General features: G+C 39.3%; 1 protein-coding gene across 2 annotated transcripts in view; it reads left to right on the top strand.

The window, feature by feature from the left end:
• ITGA4 (integrin subunit alpha 4) overlaps positions 1-15,983 on the top strand; it is an 80,403-nt gene that overhangs the window by 58,807 nt on the left and 5,613 nt on the right. For both annotated transcript variants that reach the window (XM_070422639.1, XM_070422641.1), the window contains 7 exons: positions 7,484-7,634; positions 8,870-8,965; positions 9,590-9,669; positions 10,023-10,112; positions 12,271-12,361; positions 14,357-14,464; positions 15,271-15,396. In XM_070422639.1, coding sequence (XP_070278740.1) covers positions 7,484-7,634; positions 8,870-8,965; positions 9,590-9,669; positions 10,023-10,112; positions 12,271-12,361; positions 14,357-14,464; positions 15,271-15,396 — 742 coding nt within the window. The remainder of the gene's footprint in view (positions 1-7,483; positions 7,635-8,869; positions 8,966-9,589; positions 9,670-10,022; positions 10,113-12,270; positions 12,362-14,356; positions 14,465-15,270; positions 15,397-15,983) is intronic.

Below are 15,983 nucleotides of genomic sequence, written 5' to 3'. Positions count from 1 at the left end.
TCTTTAGGATAGATCTGGGAACGTGAAAGGCATGGGGGAAAAAGCTCAAAATAGCTGTTATGATAAATGGGATAAGAAGTCAACTAGGAATGAGTGAAAAGGTTCAAAAACAGTGTTGAGTACCCTGCTGGGTAGGAACACATATGGCAGAGAATAAATTAATTCTTTTCACTTAAGCAATGCCAGTATAGCCTTGAGCATCCACAATTGAGGGCCAAGAAGCCCTAACCTATTTGATTAATAATTGGACTTTATTTATACTTAATTATCCAGATTGGCTGTTCTTATAGTCCAAAAACAGTGACTACTAACTACTTTGCATCCCAGCATGTAGTGTGGTGCCTTTGTTGATGTATTAGCTGAAAAATGTATAACCTTTCCATTTGTGTATTTATTTTCTTCCTAAAATGCTTTGTGTTCTTAGTGTTTTTGCTGCCATGGGCCTTTGATAAGTAGAGTTGTGTGTGGGAAAGCTTATCTCAGCTACAAATAGTAGTGTTTTATTTTCTTAAATCAGAAACTCCCACTGTCACCTTTGTCATCTTTCATTGCAATCCCTCTGACCTATTAGAAAATGGGACATTAAAATTTGTACAAAAATTTACCAAGAATGCTTCTTTTCGGAATAATGAAAATACATCTTGAGTTAAGAGGTCAAATATTAATATAATCGAATTGTTATTTTTTATTCATTATGTATTTTTTCACAATAAGCTATTACATTATGGTTAATTTGCATCATTAATTTGAAATGATACTATTTCTTAACATCTAAATATCAAGTCCATTATCATTTTAAATGGCAGGCAACTGAGGGTACAGCCGTGTTTCTCAAGCTGTGGCCTTTGAGTCACTTTTACAAGACTCACTTAGAAATGCAGGTTTCCTAGACCCCCAGACCATCCAAATTAGAAGCCATGGGGACCAGGCCAGAAATGTTGTTTATTAAAGGGGCTCCAAGGGTTTCTTATTATACTAAGATCTGAGAACCAATGTGGTAGTGGTGATGGAGAGTTTCAGGTTTGAAATCAAACCTGGTTCAAGTTCTGTATCTACCCTCTGCTAGCTGTAGAGAAGCCTTTTAAACTCTATAAACCTCTTCCTTTCTTGATAAGGAGGTAAAATAATCCCTACTCTGTGAAAGGTGTTTTAAAGATAAATAATGCAGTAATGCAGGCCCAAGTGCATAGCACAAAACCTGCTATGCATGAAGCTTTCATAAAAGTTATTTTTGATAAATTATGGTTAGAATACTTATAGATTATAATAAAGTTTTAGTTTGGCCATAAAATGGAATGTTGCCATTGAAGTCTGAACATTTTCTGTATATATACTAGTTATTTGTCCAGAGTTTGTCTCTTATGTCCCCAAAATGCTGCCGACTATGACTGGGTCAGTAGTTTTCAGTTTTATGACATATGAAGTGGCAGGAATGCCAGTATGAACTATAAGCCCTGCATCATTTGCATCAATTAGGAGAGTTCCAGGCGATTTCTACTTGGGAAATGATAACTTATTTAAGAAATTCTCTTATGAAAACTCTTCTAATCAATTTTTTAGGCCTACGGTAAAAGATTCTGACAAACTGCTTTGCATCTTTAGTAAATTATACTCTATCAGACAGATGGATGCCTGTCTCACTTAGGTGTTCCCTCTCCCTTCTCTGTAATACTAGCCAAATTGTGACCATATGTTCTATGTGTTCTCCTGCCCATAACTCTACTGGCACTAACGGTATTTATGTGCCCCAGAGCTACACACCCGCTTTAGGTAAATGCATTTACTCGGTAAAGAACGTGTGTGGCTGAAGACTGCAGTAATAGACTGCCAACAGCAAACTAAACAGTGCTTAGTGTTTTCATTAAGTTGAGGCTTTCTCCTGACTGACTAAACTCTCAGGAGAATAAATCATATTCAAGTGGACTTACCGACTGCAAAATGAAGATGAACAAATATGACTATCACGATTACAAATATAACAGCCGGTGTTAGTCATCACAGAGGTAGTTTGAAATCAAGTCCTGCATATAGATTCTGACGTAAATGCTAGTTCTCTTCTGTTCCTCAGTCACGCTTCTGGCGCGAGTGAAACAATGGCTTTCACATCCTTTAGGAATGCCTTTAACTGCAAGGAACAGAATACTTGAGCAATAGGGGCTTTAAATAAAGGCATTTAATTATTGTAGCAGGGTTAGTGAGCACCTACCAAAATCTGAACATTCCTGGTTATCTTCCCAGTTCTCTTGGCTTTTCCCTCGCGGTCACTAGATGGCTGCAGCAGCACCAAGGTTCCCAGCAAGGAAAAAAGGGACAAGAGCAAAATTCCATGTCCTCTTGAGGCTGCCTTTCCAGGAAGGGCAGTGCCTGAGCCGACTTAGTCTGATCAGCCAGACCTGTATCACATACTCAACCCTGGGCCCATCGTGGCTGGAGGAGAATGGAGTCATTGTGATCAGATTAGTGCGATCATAATTCATTCCCTGAAGGTGAACTAGGGGCTTGTCGTCTGCAGTATCGAGGGAATGCTGCCCAATGCTGGGTCTGTTAACCGCTAAAGAGGGCAGTCTGTTGACTAGACACCAGACAGTTGTCAACATCAGCCACGATGCTGTTAGCCCCTGAAAGAGCTAGTCTAACAAACGTGTCCATTTTTGAAATGGAGAGAGTAGGAATATACAGGGTGGGCAAAAGTAGGTCTACAGTTGTTCGTATAGAAAAAGGCATGCAAGATATGACTATTACAATAGCTTTATTAACTCTGTGTTTCATGTACTCACAACTGTAAACCTACTTTTATCCACCCCTGTGTGCCTCACAGAGGTTGGGGAAGATGAATTATATGAATTGTACATGAAAACATGCTATTTCCTAGTTCAGTCTTCTAATCCAGTGCAACCAGCTGTACTCCTCTAGACTTCAATGAATTTGCCTTCATTTGATAAAAAATCTTCTTAAATGTTGGGTAACTGATATATTCCAGTAAACAAGAATTTTCCAGTATTTTTGCCCCTGAAGTCAGTAGTAAAATTTAAAAAAATAGTTGTCTTTACTTGGACCTGCAAGCCACCTGCAGCAGGCTACATGTTGTCAAATAAGTGACTCATGCATCTTGACACAGGTACATATCAGCTTACATTATACTTTATCCTACCATCTTAAAAAACGTTAGCCGGGAAGGCACTAATTTGTGTTATCTAGGCAAAGTACATTCATTAGACTAAGACTTGGGGAGCATTTCTTGCAAAATAAAACAATGTCATTCACTCAAGAAAAACATAGTACTTGGTGCTAAAATACATCATTTTTCTATTTTTCCTCTCTCACTTATTAAGTTGTGATTCTCTATGTACACAGTACCTTGATTTGTTTAAATTCCATGGATTCTAGGCTGGTTGGTAAATTTCAAGTCTGCGTTATGCGTGTTCTAATGAAAAATGAACTCTGATTTCTGGGGAGCACTCTGGTGCAGCCTTGTCGCACTTGCAGATGTGCACCTGGTCCTTTGTTATGTCTCCCATTCAAAGCTGGTGGGTATCATTCCGACAGCACCTTGTTAATGAATTAAGATACAATATGATGTATATTTTAACAAAAAGAGTAGAATCATAATTATGACTATGTGACAAAATAGCTTAAAAATGGAAACTAAACCAGGAGTCTGGCTGCTGAAATGTGAACATTGTGTTTCTCTTTAATTTGCTGTTGTCTGGGAACCTGGCTGTTTATGCAATGCTTTCACCTTCTGTTGCTTGTCTAAGTGCCAACTCCTTTCCCAAAGGTGTTCGGTGACTAATGCTTTGGTTACGTGCCAGAATATTTTACAAACGTCTATTTCTAGGCAGCTCTTCTTCAAGTCTTAATTAAACTTTAATGTCAAGCTGAAGTTCACTTTTAGAACCTCCTAGGCTCCTCCCGTTGTAACATGATTAGAGAACAGTGGGGGGAGTGCAGGACGGCCGTGTTCCTGCGCATTTCTTCTCTGCCGGTTAGCACGGTGCCACCAAGCAGATGCGTGCTTATGTAACACGGTTTACCACACAGGAATGGGTGAATCACCGCCCTTCTCTAAAACACGCCATCACGGAGTCCGATTGTTCCACCCTGAAAAGGTTTAGAATGACGGCTTTGTTAGTCATTGCACATTCTTCCCGAAACATCCAGCTTCTCGGACCCAGGGGTCAGGAGCTGGAGAGGCTGCACGTGGGCACGTTCTTCATTCCTTTCTCCTTGATGCCTCCAGGACCAGCCAAGGAACTGGGAGGCCTAGAGAGGCATTTTCTCTAATTCTGTATCCCAGGCTGTTGGAAGTGAGCCTCTACGGTTGTCAGAATAACACAGAATAGATTTTAAACACGGTGATATTATTTTGTATGCTTATTAATTACACTTATCAGACTGCTCTATGGCAGAAGCTGGCACACTTTGTCCATCAAGGGACAGATAGTGACTGTTTTAGGCTTTGTGGGACGGAGATCTCGCTCAGCTACTCCACTCTGCTGGCATCCGTCGTGTAAAAGCGGCCACAGATGAACGAGCGTGGCTGCGTTCCATGAAGCCGCTATTTACAAAACCAGGCAGAGGTCTGAACTGGGCCTTCTGGCAGCAGTTTTTGAACCCCTGCTCTATAGTATGCTTGCTTTTTATATGAGAGTTCTGTAGTATATCTTTATTTTTGGTTACTTAAATATAGTTCCTTATGGTATATTTTGTTATTTAAATACAGTTAGTATAATTTAAGCTGGTTGCTAAAATAAGCCAAGATGTAGCATTTTAAGGAGTTAATTCTGGGTTACAAACCATAAGGGTCTGCTCTTAGAGAGACCCAACAGAATTGCATAGATATGTTCACCAAGAGACTGTAATCGAGCCAAACTAGAAATTGCCGGATAGTTAAATGGATAAATACAATGTGAATGGATAAGTAAAATGTTGTATATTTACAAAATGGAATATATATATAACAGAGGCCCGGTGCACAAAAATCTGTGCACTCAGGCGGTCCCTCAGCCCGGCCTGTGTCCCTCGGGGGCCCCTTCCCCTGGCTGCTGGCATCAGTTTTCCTCCGGCGCCCGGAACCCAGACCTTCGCTCTTCGCCAGGAGGGGCCGGTGCGGCGGGCAAGGGGCTTAGCTCCTTGCTCGCATCACGCGGGCCCCGGGGGCATGGCGGAGGCTGGCACTGCGGGCTTCCTTCTTTGCTGTTCGCTCGCCATGCCGGCCTTCACTCGCTCCTGCCCGGGGCCAGCCGGCTTCACTCCATTGCTTGGCGCCTGCATATGCAAATTAACCACCATCTTTGTTGGCGGTTAACCGCCATCTTTCTTGGCAGTTAATTGGCATATCGCCCTGATTAGCCAATGGGAAGCGTAGCAAAGGTACGGTCAATTATCCTTTTAGTCTTTTATTAGATAGGATATATATATATATATATATATATATATATATATATATCAATGAGAATAAACAATTCACAAGTCAATGTAGATGTAATTTTACAAACAAACTTTTAAGTAAAGAAGGCCTGATTATTTAAATTTTGAGTAAAGAAAAATTACATACTTTATGAATTCACTGATGTGAAATATAAAAGTGGGCAAAGCCAGTCTGTACTGGTAAAAGCAAGGCAATAGGTGGGGGAAGTAACTGGAGGGAAGTGCTTATTTCTAATGGGACTGGTAATACCTTTCTCTTGATCTGGGTGCTGGTTTCATGTCTGTATTTAGTTTGTAAAAATTAATTGGGCTGCAACTTAGAATATGTGCATTTTGCTATGTGTATGTTCTACCTTGATAAGTTTAAAACAGGAAAAAATCAAGATAAGAGGGGAAGACCTTTTACTAGTAGGTATTAAGTAAATGGTTCCATTTCTTAGAGTTATACTAAAGGTATAAAAGTGGAGAAATGTGCCCCAAATTATATTTTGTTTTCATTTTGAAGTTCATGGAAATTAATAATTCATTCCTCAAAACTATATACTTTTGTATTGATGCTACATTAATTTCTTGGTCAATTGAGTAGTTGTGAATGCAGGGTACAGGTCACATGAATGTAGTGTAGAAATGCTTACTTTCTTAAGGAAACTTTTTAAACTTTAAAGTGCTAAGTGAATGTTTTACCTTTTGTGTAGTTATGATTATTGTCATCTGGTCTTTTGCTTTGGGTCACACCCTTCTCTGGTTGAACTACTATTTCTAAATTCTTGGATATCTAGGAACATCTGTCTTTAAGGAAAGCTTATAGAATCATAGTGTAGCAAAAGTCTTCTTTAGCATTCAGCTCTTCTCAGTCTCTTATTGGTAAAGAGAATGGGCTGTGTAAGCGAAGAGATTTGTACTCGCTTTGAAACTTTTTAGCTGTGAGAGACCTTGAATAAGTTCTCCAAGCCTCCAGTTCCTCATCTATAAATGTGTTGCTCTGAGGATTCCATGACCCACATCTTCAATGAATAGTAGTTATTATTACAGGTGACGTGATTGAGGCTTAAAAATGTTAATTACACCACCCCCCTCCAGAAGAACGGGGCCAGAGCCAGAAGTTGATCTCACTCACGTCTCTAGATTTGGGGCGATCTTCTCTTTCCAGTTCACAGCACAGTGAGGCACTTCTGCACGTCTGTTAATTTGGTCTCATTTTCCATAGAGGTGACCAGCCTGTCTTATGAAATGGACTCTACTCTACAGATCTCAGTTGGATTCACTTGCTGAGAATAGCCGCCCTTTCTCATGCCGTGCTCACTTCCACCAAAACATGTTGTATTTTGGTGGCAAAACTCTCCGTTCCCCTTTTCTTCCAGTTACCCCCATTCCCCCCTTTGGTTTGGGCAGCAGCTAATTCAATGTCTATTCAAGAATAAAGAAAGATGGGAAAAACATACTTTGCTTTTAGAAATATGTTGCACAATAATGAGGAAAATGTGTTAAAAGTATAGAACCAAGAAGTTAAGCAGAAAAGAAGTATTACCGAGTGAGGAATCTCAGAGGGAAGACAGGGGAGGTGGGTGGGTGGGAGGTAATCAACCAAAGACTTTGTATGCATATAATCATAACCCATGGACACAGACAATAGGATCGGGAAGGCCTGGGGCAGGGCGGGCTGGAGGAGGTCAATGGCGGGGGGGGGGGGGGGGGGGGGGGGGGGGGGGGGGGGGCGGGGAGCAAGACGGAAGGGGTACATATGTAATACTTTCAACAATAAAGATTTATTTTTAAAAAAGAAACAGCCAATGAAGGCCAAAAAAAAGTATAACAGAAAGCAGACTAGTTTAATTATAACTAATTAAAAAACTTTTGTCCAGTAATACATGACCAAATTTATTTGAACTAAGGGAAATTGAGTTCTTTTAAAAATAGATTTGCATCTACTTGCATGTGGTCATTTCCCTCTGACTGTTTTTTTCAAATTAATATTTTATGTTCAGGATAAATAAATGAAGAGATGGGATTTTTATTTCCAAATTAGAACTAAATAATAGTACTTAATTTTTAGGCCGTATGAAAATAAAACCTATCTCACTGTTGGAAGTATGAAGACCTTGATGTTGAATGTGTCCTTGTTTAATGCTGGAGATGATGCATATGAAACAACTCTGCATATCAAACTACCCACTGGTCTTTACCTCATTAAGATTTTAGATCTGGTAAGTATTGAAAACCACAATGGCATGATACTACATGATATTTTGCTTAACTTTTTAAAGATATAAATGGTATAAATCACTTCATCAATTTGAGGTCTAAATATCTGGCATTTCTTTAGACATCCCCTTTGGCTTCTAGTAATTTTAAGACTTTCTCATGCCCCTGATCAAAATGACAAGTTCCTTGGAATCCGAGATCAAAAAAGTCAGCCTCCTGCTTCCCAGAAACAAAGGCCTAGTTATCCAAGCCATTGCTTTTCTCACTAGCACATCTTCCTGGTGCTTGATGCTGCTGCTCTTGGTTGGATTCCTGCACAAGCAATATTGGTCCTCCCTGCTGGACTCCCAGTCACCCCTCTGCATTTGAAGCTCATAGACCCAGTCTTGTTCCCAAAGGACCTCTAAACATGCCACGAATCCCAAATTCTGGTGCTGACCAGATTTTAGGCAAGTTTTTCCTTCCCTGAAAGGGTTCAAAGCACCTGGAGATCTTTTCTTACCTCCGTGCCTCAGTTGTGAGCACTTAAATCCACCAGGGAGGTATTAATAAGGTTGAATTTCAAAGACAAAAGCCTCAACTTCTTTCTCCTTTGATGCTTCTCTATTCCTTAGCAAACTTACTCAGATCTTATCCAGAGACCATTTCCTCACATTAAGGGCATTTTGAGAGGCTTTTGACCTCTCACAAAAATCTATTCCCCCTTTCCCTAAGGCGTTAAGAGCTTGTTTGCACTAGTAAGAGGGAAAACTCAAATATTCAGGGAAATACATATCTGTACAAATACATACAGAGATGTATATCTCCCTGGAATATTGGGATATGTATATGTGCGTATTTATACTATGATGATGATTCCAGTTATAGCATTATATACCTTTAACATGTTCTCACATCCCACACAGAAGAGGGATATGAAACACAGACCTTATGATTCCTTGCCTCATGATTTTACGAGGACCTGGGCCTTGAATTAAATAGGGATATACAAACCTGGATGAAAGCCTCAAGTCCAGAAATTATTCTGTGGAGAATTTACATGAATGTTAGAATAAACCTAGACACATATGTACATATTATATCATTTGATTACATTTCTGTTTATTCCAAAAATAGTTGTCTAGGAAAGTAAATTCTTTGGGGATGTTTTTTCAAAAGCCATCCTTAAACATGGGTTACAAACTTCTTGTTCCCTTTTCTACCTAAACCAACTGATTTTGTTTGTTTGTTTATTTAGGAAGAGAAGCAAATAAACTGTGACGTAACAGACAGCTCTGGCATAGTAAAAATTGACTGTAATGTTGGTTATATATATATAGATCATCTCTCAAGGGTAAGCATTTAGCATTTATAATTTTTAATACAAAATTTTTCTATTTTTTTCCATGTTTATGATGCATACAAATATATAATTTATTATTATTTGCTTAGGGTAAATAGCTAAGTGATCAAACCAAAACCAACTGGGCTTGAGACCTTTGAGATTGTGTTTATATTCTTGGCAATGTTCATTGTAAAAGGGGGGCGGGGCACGTGAATGTGTCGATCAGAATTCTGCTCCCGTGTCACCCCTCCCCAACACTCCCCCGCCACGCCCCAGGTGGTCCTATCTGCCAGGCATGTTACCTTCTATACAGAAAGGTGTTTCTGGCAAGAGTCCCCCCTCAAGTTGTTAAAGCATCTCTGATTCTGTCCGTCTGGACCTGCCTGTCTCTACATTCAGAGGCGGCTTTGTCTCTGAATGTCCCTTGTGGAAATGCTGGTGCTTTCAAGTCGCCACAAACCTCAACAGCTTCCCTGTAGCTCGCTGTCCAAATGGGGGGTAGCCTGTGTTTCTAGAACATCGTTTAGACAGCTGGGTATCCCACAGGGTACAAACTATTAAGAAACATTCAAGTTCAGATGATCAACATGTATTAGATTGTTCTTTAAATGCGCTTTCCTTCTCTGTGTGCAGGTAGATGTGAGTTTTCTGCTGGATGCGAGCTCCCTGAACAGAGCAGAAGAGGACCTCAGCATCACAGTGCATGCCTCCTGGTGGGTTTCACTGTGAGGAATAATGGTGTGGAAGGAAACAGACCCCTGACATTTTGGGGAGGGGACCTTGGGGAAACGATGGAGTGTCCCATTGTCTGCAGGAGGTTATGTGATCTAAGGCACAAACCTTCAACCAGCATAGGAGGAAAAAACAGTGTGAATAATGAAAGCAAATTTCTGCCATCAGACATAAAAATGTCTGTCACATCCACTTTTATCCCCACTCCCCAAAAAGCAGTATTTAAACCCACCTCCAAGTTTATAAGGTATACATGGTATAAAACTAGTTCTCGCTGAAGATGGTGTTTGTGCCGGATGCATTCTAACAGGGTGTTTTCTGTTTGTTTCTGTAGCAAAAACGAAGGGGAGATGGACCATCTGAAGCGTAACAAAGTGACTTTGGCAGTACCTCTGAGGTATGAAGTCATGCTCACTGTGCACGGGTAAGTAGATACTGAGGCCTCCTCTAGAGAGGAGAGCTCATTTTAAATCTTGTAGCTGCGTCCATTATTAGTCTAAACCCGTGGTCGGCAAACTGCGGCTCGCGAGCCTTATGCGGCTCTTTGGCCCCTTGAGTGTGGTTCTTCCTAAGCCTTAGGAGTACCCTAATTAAGTTAATAACAATGTACCTACCTATATAGTTTAAGTTTAAAAAAATTTGGCTCTCAAAAGAAATTTCAATCGTTGTACTGTTGATATTTGGCTCTGTTGACGAATGAGTTTGCCGACCACTGGTCTAAACCATGTTTAAAAGACTTCTTAACCCTTTGCGGTCCAATGTTATTTTTTTAATTCAAACGGGATTGAATGTTGAACTTTTTAATGTTCTTATTGCTCGACGTTGGACCTGCTCCTAGCGCCTGGTCTGTCGAGTCAGCCTCGAGGTTGGACCGAAAAGGGTTAAAGATTCGATGCTGTTTCTCTCTCCAGCAGTGCAGTCCCTTGCCCAGCTGTTCCTTATTTTACCCCATCATATAATTGTCACTGAGACCACCTCACACGAGTGCCCCGCTGGAGGGGATTTCTTGCTGGAAGAGCCTGGCCAGCCTTGCGCGGGGCGTGTCTGGAGGCCCCCAGCGCAGGCCCGGCCCTGGGAGTTGAGCAGTGCACAGTTTGCTTGATCATACTCAGTGGCTGTGGCAAGTGTGAAGTTTCAGGAATCTCAGGCTTGACCAAACGACTGCTCTCTAGAACCTGTGTAGGAGAGAGCTGTCTGCAGCTCTTTTCTGCTCTTAATAACTGTGAATCACAGAGTTCCTCACCCACAGCCCCAGAGCCAGCAGTCACTGATTCCTCATACTTTTAGTAATTGTTTCTGTGGTTCTGACTCTGATGCAAGGAAGACATGTATGAAGAAAGAATGAAAGGAGTCTTAAGAAAACCTTTAATGATTTTATTGGAAATTATTTAAGCTATTAATCTTTGTTTAAAAATACATTTGAACGCAATTGAAGATAAATACAAAATGGACAAGGGAGTTTTTCTTGTTGCTCTAAATATAACCCATCCCCAATAACTTTTAGCCACCCATAGGATGGCATAGAATTATATACAAATAAACATATCAGTGTCTGAAACTGATGAAATAGGCTAACAGGTTTGTGAAATATAAAAAGCAGGGGGGTAAAGGCAGCCGTTTGAGGGGGATGAGGACCTAGAAAGTCAGTGGGAAGCAAAGAGAAGCAGTTGCGCGTTTCTTGGTTTTGAATGGTGTCTTGCCTGCCCTCCTTCATTTTCCTATAATGAGCATCCTCCCTTTTTTTCATTATCCACATCTTATTTTGAGCAAGGACTATTCTGCAACTATTACCCTGCCTACTCTACATTTGAATATTTCTAATTTCTTTCCTGTGTAATGGATCCCTAATTTGCATTGCCTCATATCTGCTACCAAATATAAGCAACTTGTGGAGTCAGGATTTCCCTAGAAAAGTATTTCTTAAAGTTCACTACTGACCATACATATTTATAATCACAGGTAAAAGAGTAACAACTTTGTTTTTTAACAAAAATTTTACCATACTTATTGCTGCTCAAATTGTTCCCCAGATCTGGGTTCATTACAAATAGCCAGCAGGAATTAGGAGATGGGAAGAAATAACTCAAAAAATAGGTAAGGTAGATTGAAGTATAGGAGCATATTGAAGTCATAGGGAAAGGCTAAGAATTTATATCATATTTGCCAGATTTACATAAATCAGTAGAATGAGCCATAGTGTTGGAAAGAGATACTGTCACCCAAGTCAGAGCACATGGCTTTCTAATTTCATTAACATCTTTACTAAAATTAGTATCTTACCAAGAAACCGAAAGTACTTGTGCTTAAGAAAGTGCCTATTGTCTAAATTATAGCATATTTAAGGGATAAGCTGTAATCCAAACTGTAGAGGAAGACTGTTTATAACACCTCATCAAAAGAAAGACCATTAACCGAGTTCAAGTAGACTGTACAATCTCGAGTGGGGCCATGTGTCTTATGAATATTGGCCTCCTTGCACCTAGCACAGCCTGGCACCTGGCACACATCCCATATATACTTCATAAATAAATGAATGAGACTGTAACACTGAAAAACACTAAATTTGAATTTGTTTCTATTAGGTTTGTAAATCCAACTTCACTTGTGTATGGATCAAAGGAGGACCATGAGCCCGAAACATGCATGACAGAGAAAATGAACTTCACTTTCCATGTAAGAAAAGTTGGTTGTGTTGATGTTTGTAACAAACTGAAAGAATGTGACTGGTGCATTGCTCGAGAGGACATCGTATCCCTGTGATGTCCCTCAGCCTTGGGCCGGCACAGTTTGGTTGGGATAAGAGAGGAGCTGGCACATGGGTACCCATGCCCTTTCCTCCTACTTTTCTTATCCCTCTTACTCAGGCCCACATCTCCTTACGGTACAGGTGGGAATGAGTTAGTAGGAACAGAGGTACCACTTGAAACTAGCAAAGTTATGGGAGGAAGAGAATCTGCTAGAGGTGCCTAGAAAAAAAAAAAAAAAAAAAAAAAAACAGGATAAGCCAAGGGAAGGCATGTTTAGGTGCAAATCAGTGAACTCTCATCTTAGTTGAAGCATTTAAAAGCCCTAAAATGACCGAGTAAAGTCAACTCCATTTAGGGTCTGCTTGGTCAGCCTTTCAGGCCATAGATAGGTTACCTGTAGCAAGCGATGTCTCATTTATTCAATAATCTTTTTAAAAGCTAAAGAATAGTGTCATTAACCAGAAATATTAGTATACTAATATAAAGACAACTTAAAAATGTTTATTTACTATCAACTGATATTTTTGGTGCACCATGGATGTTGATGATTAGTAAATAATTGGAAATAATGTCCACAAAAATATTTTTTGAACCGGAAGTACTGCCCAAATATCCTTAGAGCTATGTAACAATCTACGGGGTGTGAGTCTGGATTTCGGTACATCATGATAGTTTGTAAGGCAGTGCTTTTCAAAATGTGCATCAGAATCACCTGGAGTGCTTGTCCAAAATGATGATTCCTGGGCCCTGCCCCAGATCTGTGGAAGAAGAATGACCTTGAAATCCTATGAGTACAGTTGTTTTTGTTATACTAGCACACAGCAGTATTGAAAAAATTTAGCCCTCTACTTTGAAGAACTGTAGGTTTGGTGAGTCTGAGTAAGTATGAATACGTTCTTGGAGGTCTAAATGTTGCCCGGCAAACAAGGATGGAAGGCATTGTAGGTTAGAATGATTATTTGCAGGCATCGGGAAGACGTGTCTCAGGGTCTGGGCACTGCCTTTGAAACTGCCCCGGGCTTGCATGGCTGAGCAATTACCCTATGTCCCAAAGCCAGGGACACTTTCTTCATTTATATCATACGCATTCAAAACAGTATTGCAAGTCTGTGAGTCATGCTGTTTCATCCAGGTATTGTGGTACATCTCATTTCTGACTTTGTATTGGTTTTACAGTGAAGCTCTCAGGAGGCAATATTTTGGCCCAATTTCCTTTTACAGGGATCTGCAATCCCCAAATTTATCAGCAATAATGACATATCACTCCCTTATGCATTATTCTTTAAAAACCTATTGAATTTTTTCTAAAAACGAATAACCTACCCCTTTGTGGTTTTCTGAGTGTATCAGCACTATAAAAACCCTGAATTAAAATACATTTTATGCACTTACTGCCAACATCCCCTCTGCACAGAGTGGTCTGTGAAAACATCATAGGATTTAAATTAGAATGCCTAGGTTTTGTCCCAATTCTTTTCATTTTTATCTTGGGCGCATCGTTGATTAACACCTCTTAGCATTTTTTTGAGCTGGCAAATAATTAAATGTTGCCCTATCTGATGGGATAGTGATGAGGACCGATTGGTCACGGCATTTTAGATACAGAATGTGCCATACAAAGGTACATTGTTGATGTCTCTTTCTTGAGACTACAAGAAAACATCTGCCTGGACATTCTGTCCTAATTAATAGCAAAAGGAGAGAGCTGGGAGTAAAGACTAAAGGTTGTACTTCTTAGCAAATTTTTTTAAGTTCTCGCTGTCAACATTCTGTCTCCCTTTGTGGTGTAGCTGCCAACTACAAATCTCCACCACTAGAAATATTTCATGAAACAGATGGGCTCGCCTAAGAGCTCATTTATATCTGTACTTACATTTATGAAAACATTTAACAGTTTCATTTTTTTTTTCCTTCTTACCAGGTTATCAACACAGGCCCTAGCATGGCTCCAAATGTTAGTGTGGAAATAATGGTCCCAAATTCTTTTATCCCCCAAACTGATAAGTTGTTCAACATTTTGGATGTCCAGGTAAAAATCTGTTCCCTCCTTTATTGTAAGTAATACTGCTGAAATGGAAATGTCTGTTAACTTCAATCACACTCTCAGCTATAAATTCACCCTGCATTCATTGAGTACACCTTGAATATTATACATTGCATTAGAACCTCTGCATTTGACGTATACAATAACAGAATTACGCTCTACTATTTCAGTACATTTTCTTTGTGATATGGACCTGTGGAAGTAATTTGATAGAATTTACCATAAAACTTGAGACCACTGTTGGGGAACAAAATTAGTATTTCAGCCTTTTTTAAAGAAAGAATATTCAAATCACTACTTAAGAATAAGTATTCTTATGTTGTTGATTCCATCAGAATTGCTTTTACTTTCCCAGTTTCAAGACATGCAATTAATCAATAAGCCTACCAATTGGGTTTGAGTTCTAATTTTTTAAAATCTTACTTGAATTCCAAATTTAGATGTTAGGATATAGTATCTAAAGCCCGAGAAATGTTGAATTTCCAGCTAATGCTCAAATGCCCATTTTTTACATTGCCCTAATTTTCTGTAAGTTAAGGCCATTTGATTAGTTGAGGACCTATATCCAACCCTCTAAAATTTTTCTGAGTTTGTGTTTTTGCTGCAGAGATTTCATCTCTCCCAAATATCTGTCAAAAATATTTTCACACTTTCAGAAGTACTTGATATTTTTAGAAAAGGTAATCAAGCAATTGGAACTTCATTTTTATTGGAACTTTTAAAACCATGTAGCTTTTGTTGTTCTTTCCAATATTGAATTATAACACTTTTCTTGCTTCCTATCTTTATAGACTAGTTCAGGAGAATGCCATTTTAAAAATTATCAAAGAATGTGCACATCAGAAAAGAAAAGAGATACAATGGAGGCCCTAAGAGACATATATAAATTCTTTACGAGGACTGATAAGAGGCTATTGGTAAGTTTCAGTTTTTCATTTTTTTTTTGTTTTCCAACATACAGAACTGAAATGCTTAAAGTCAGTGGGTTTGAGCTGTCAGTTGGGTTAGGAGAGAAACAAGGAATATTCTTGCATGTGAGGAACAGACATGATTAGAAATTTGAGATAGACCCAGGGTTAACTATATACGTTTTAATTATTTGTCTGACAAATGCCCAATCTGTGCCAGCCAGACATTTCTCCATACCCTCTTAATCTCATTTCACAAAGGCTACTCAAAAGAACTTTGACTCTTTTCAGTTAATTGAATTTATGGTGGGGGAAAAAAACAAAACAAGCAATCCTAGCATTCAAATTATTCAACTTTTATAATAAACAGAGAACATCCAACATGGCAAGATTCTGATTAGGAGTCTTTCTTTTTCACATCTATCCCAGACGGTTAGGTTCACAAGAACACATGCTCCAGTTCAAATACTTTGTTTTATAAAACAAACATTTGTTTAAATTGTTCAAAGTAAGATTTTTTAAATGCCACTAACAAAAACAGATCTTTAATTCCATGTAAATTATTTTAGCCATCTTCTAAAAAATGTTGAAATTTT

This window comes from Myotis yumanensis, unplaced genomic scaffold (genome assembly GCF_028538775.1).
Source record: "Myotis yumanensis isolate MYYU_CA2020_CCGP unplaced genomic scaffold, mMyoYum1.0.hap1 SCAF_8, whole genome shotgun sequence".
Taxonomy (NCBI): Eukaryota; Metazoa; Chordata; class Mammalia; order Chiroptera; family Vespertilionidae; genus Myotis; species Myotis yumanensis.
Note: the sequence above shows the minus strand (reverse complement) of the source record. Positions and strands in the feature narration are given on the sequence as shown.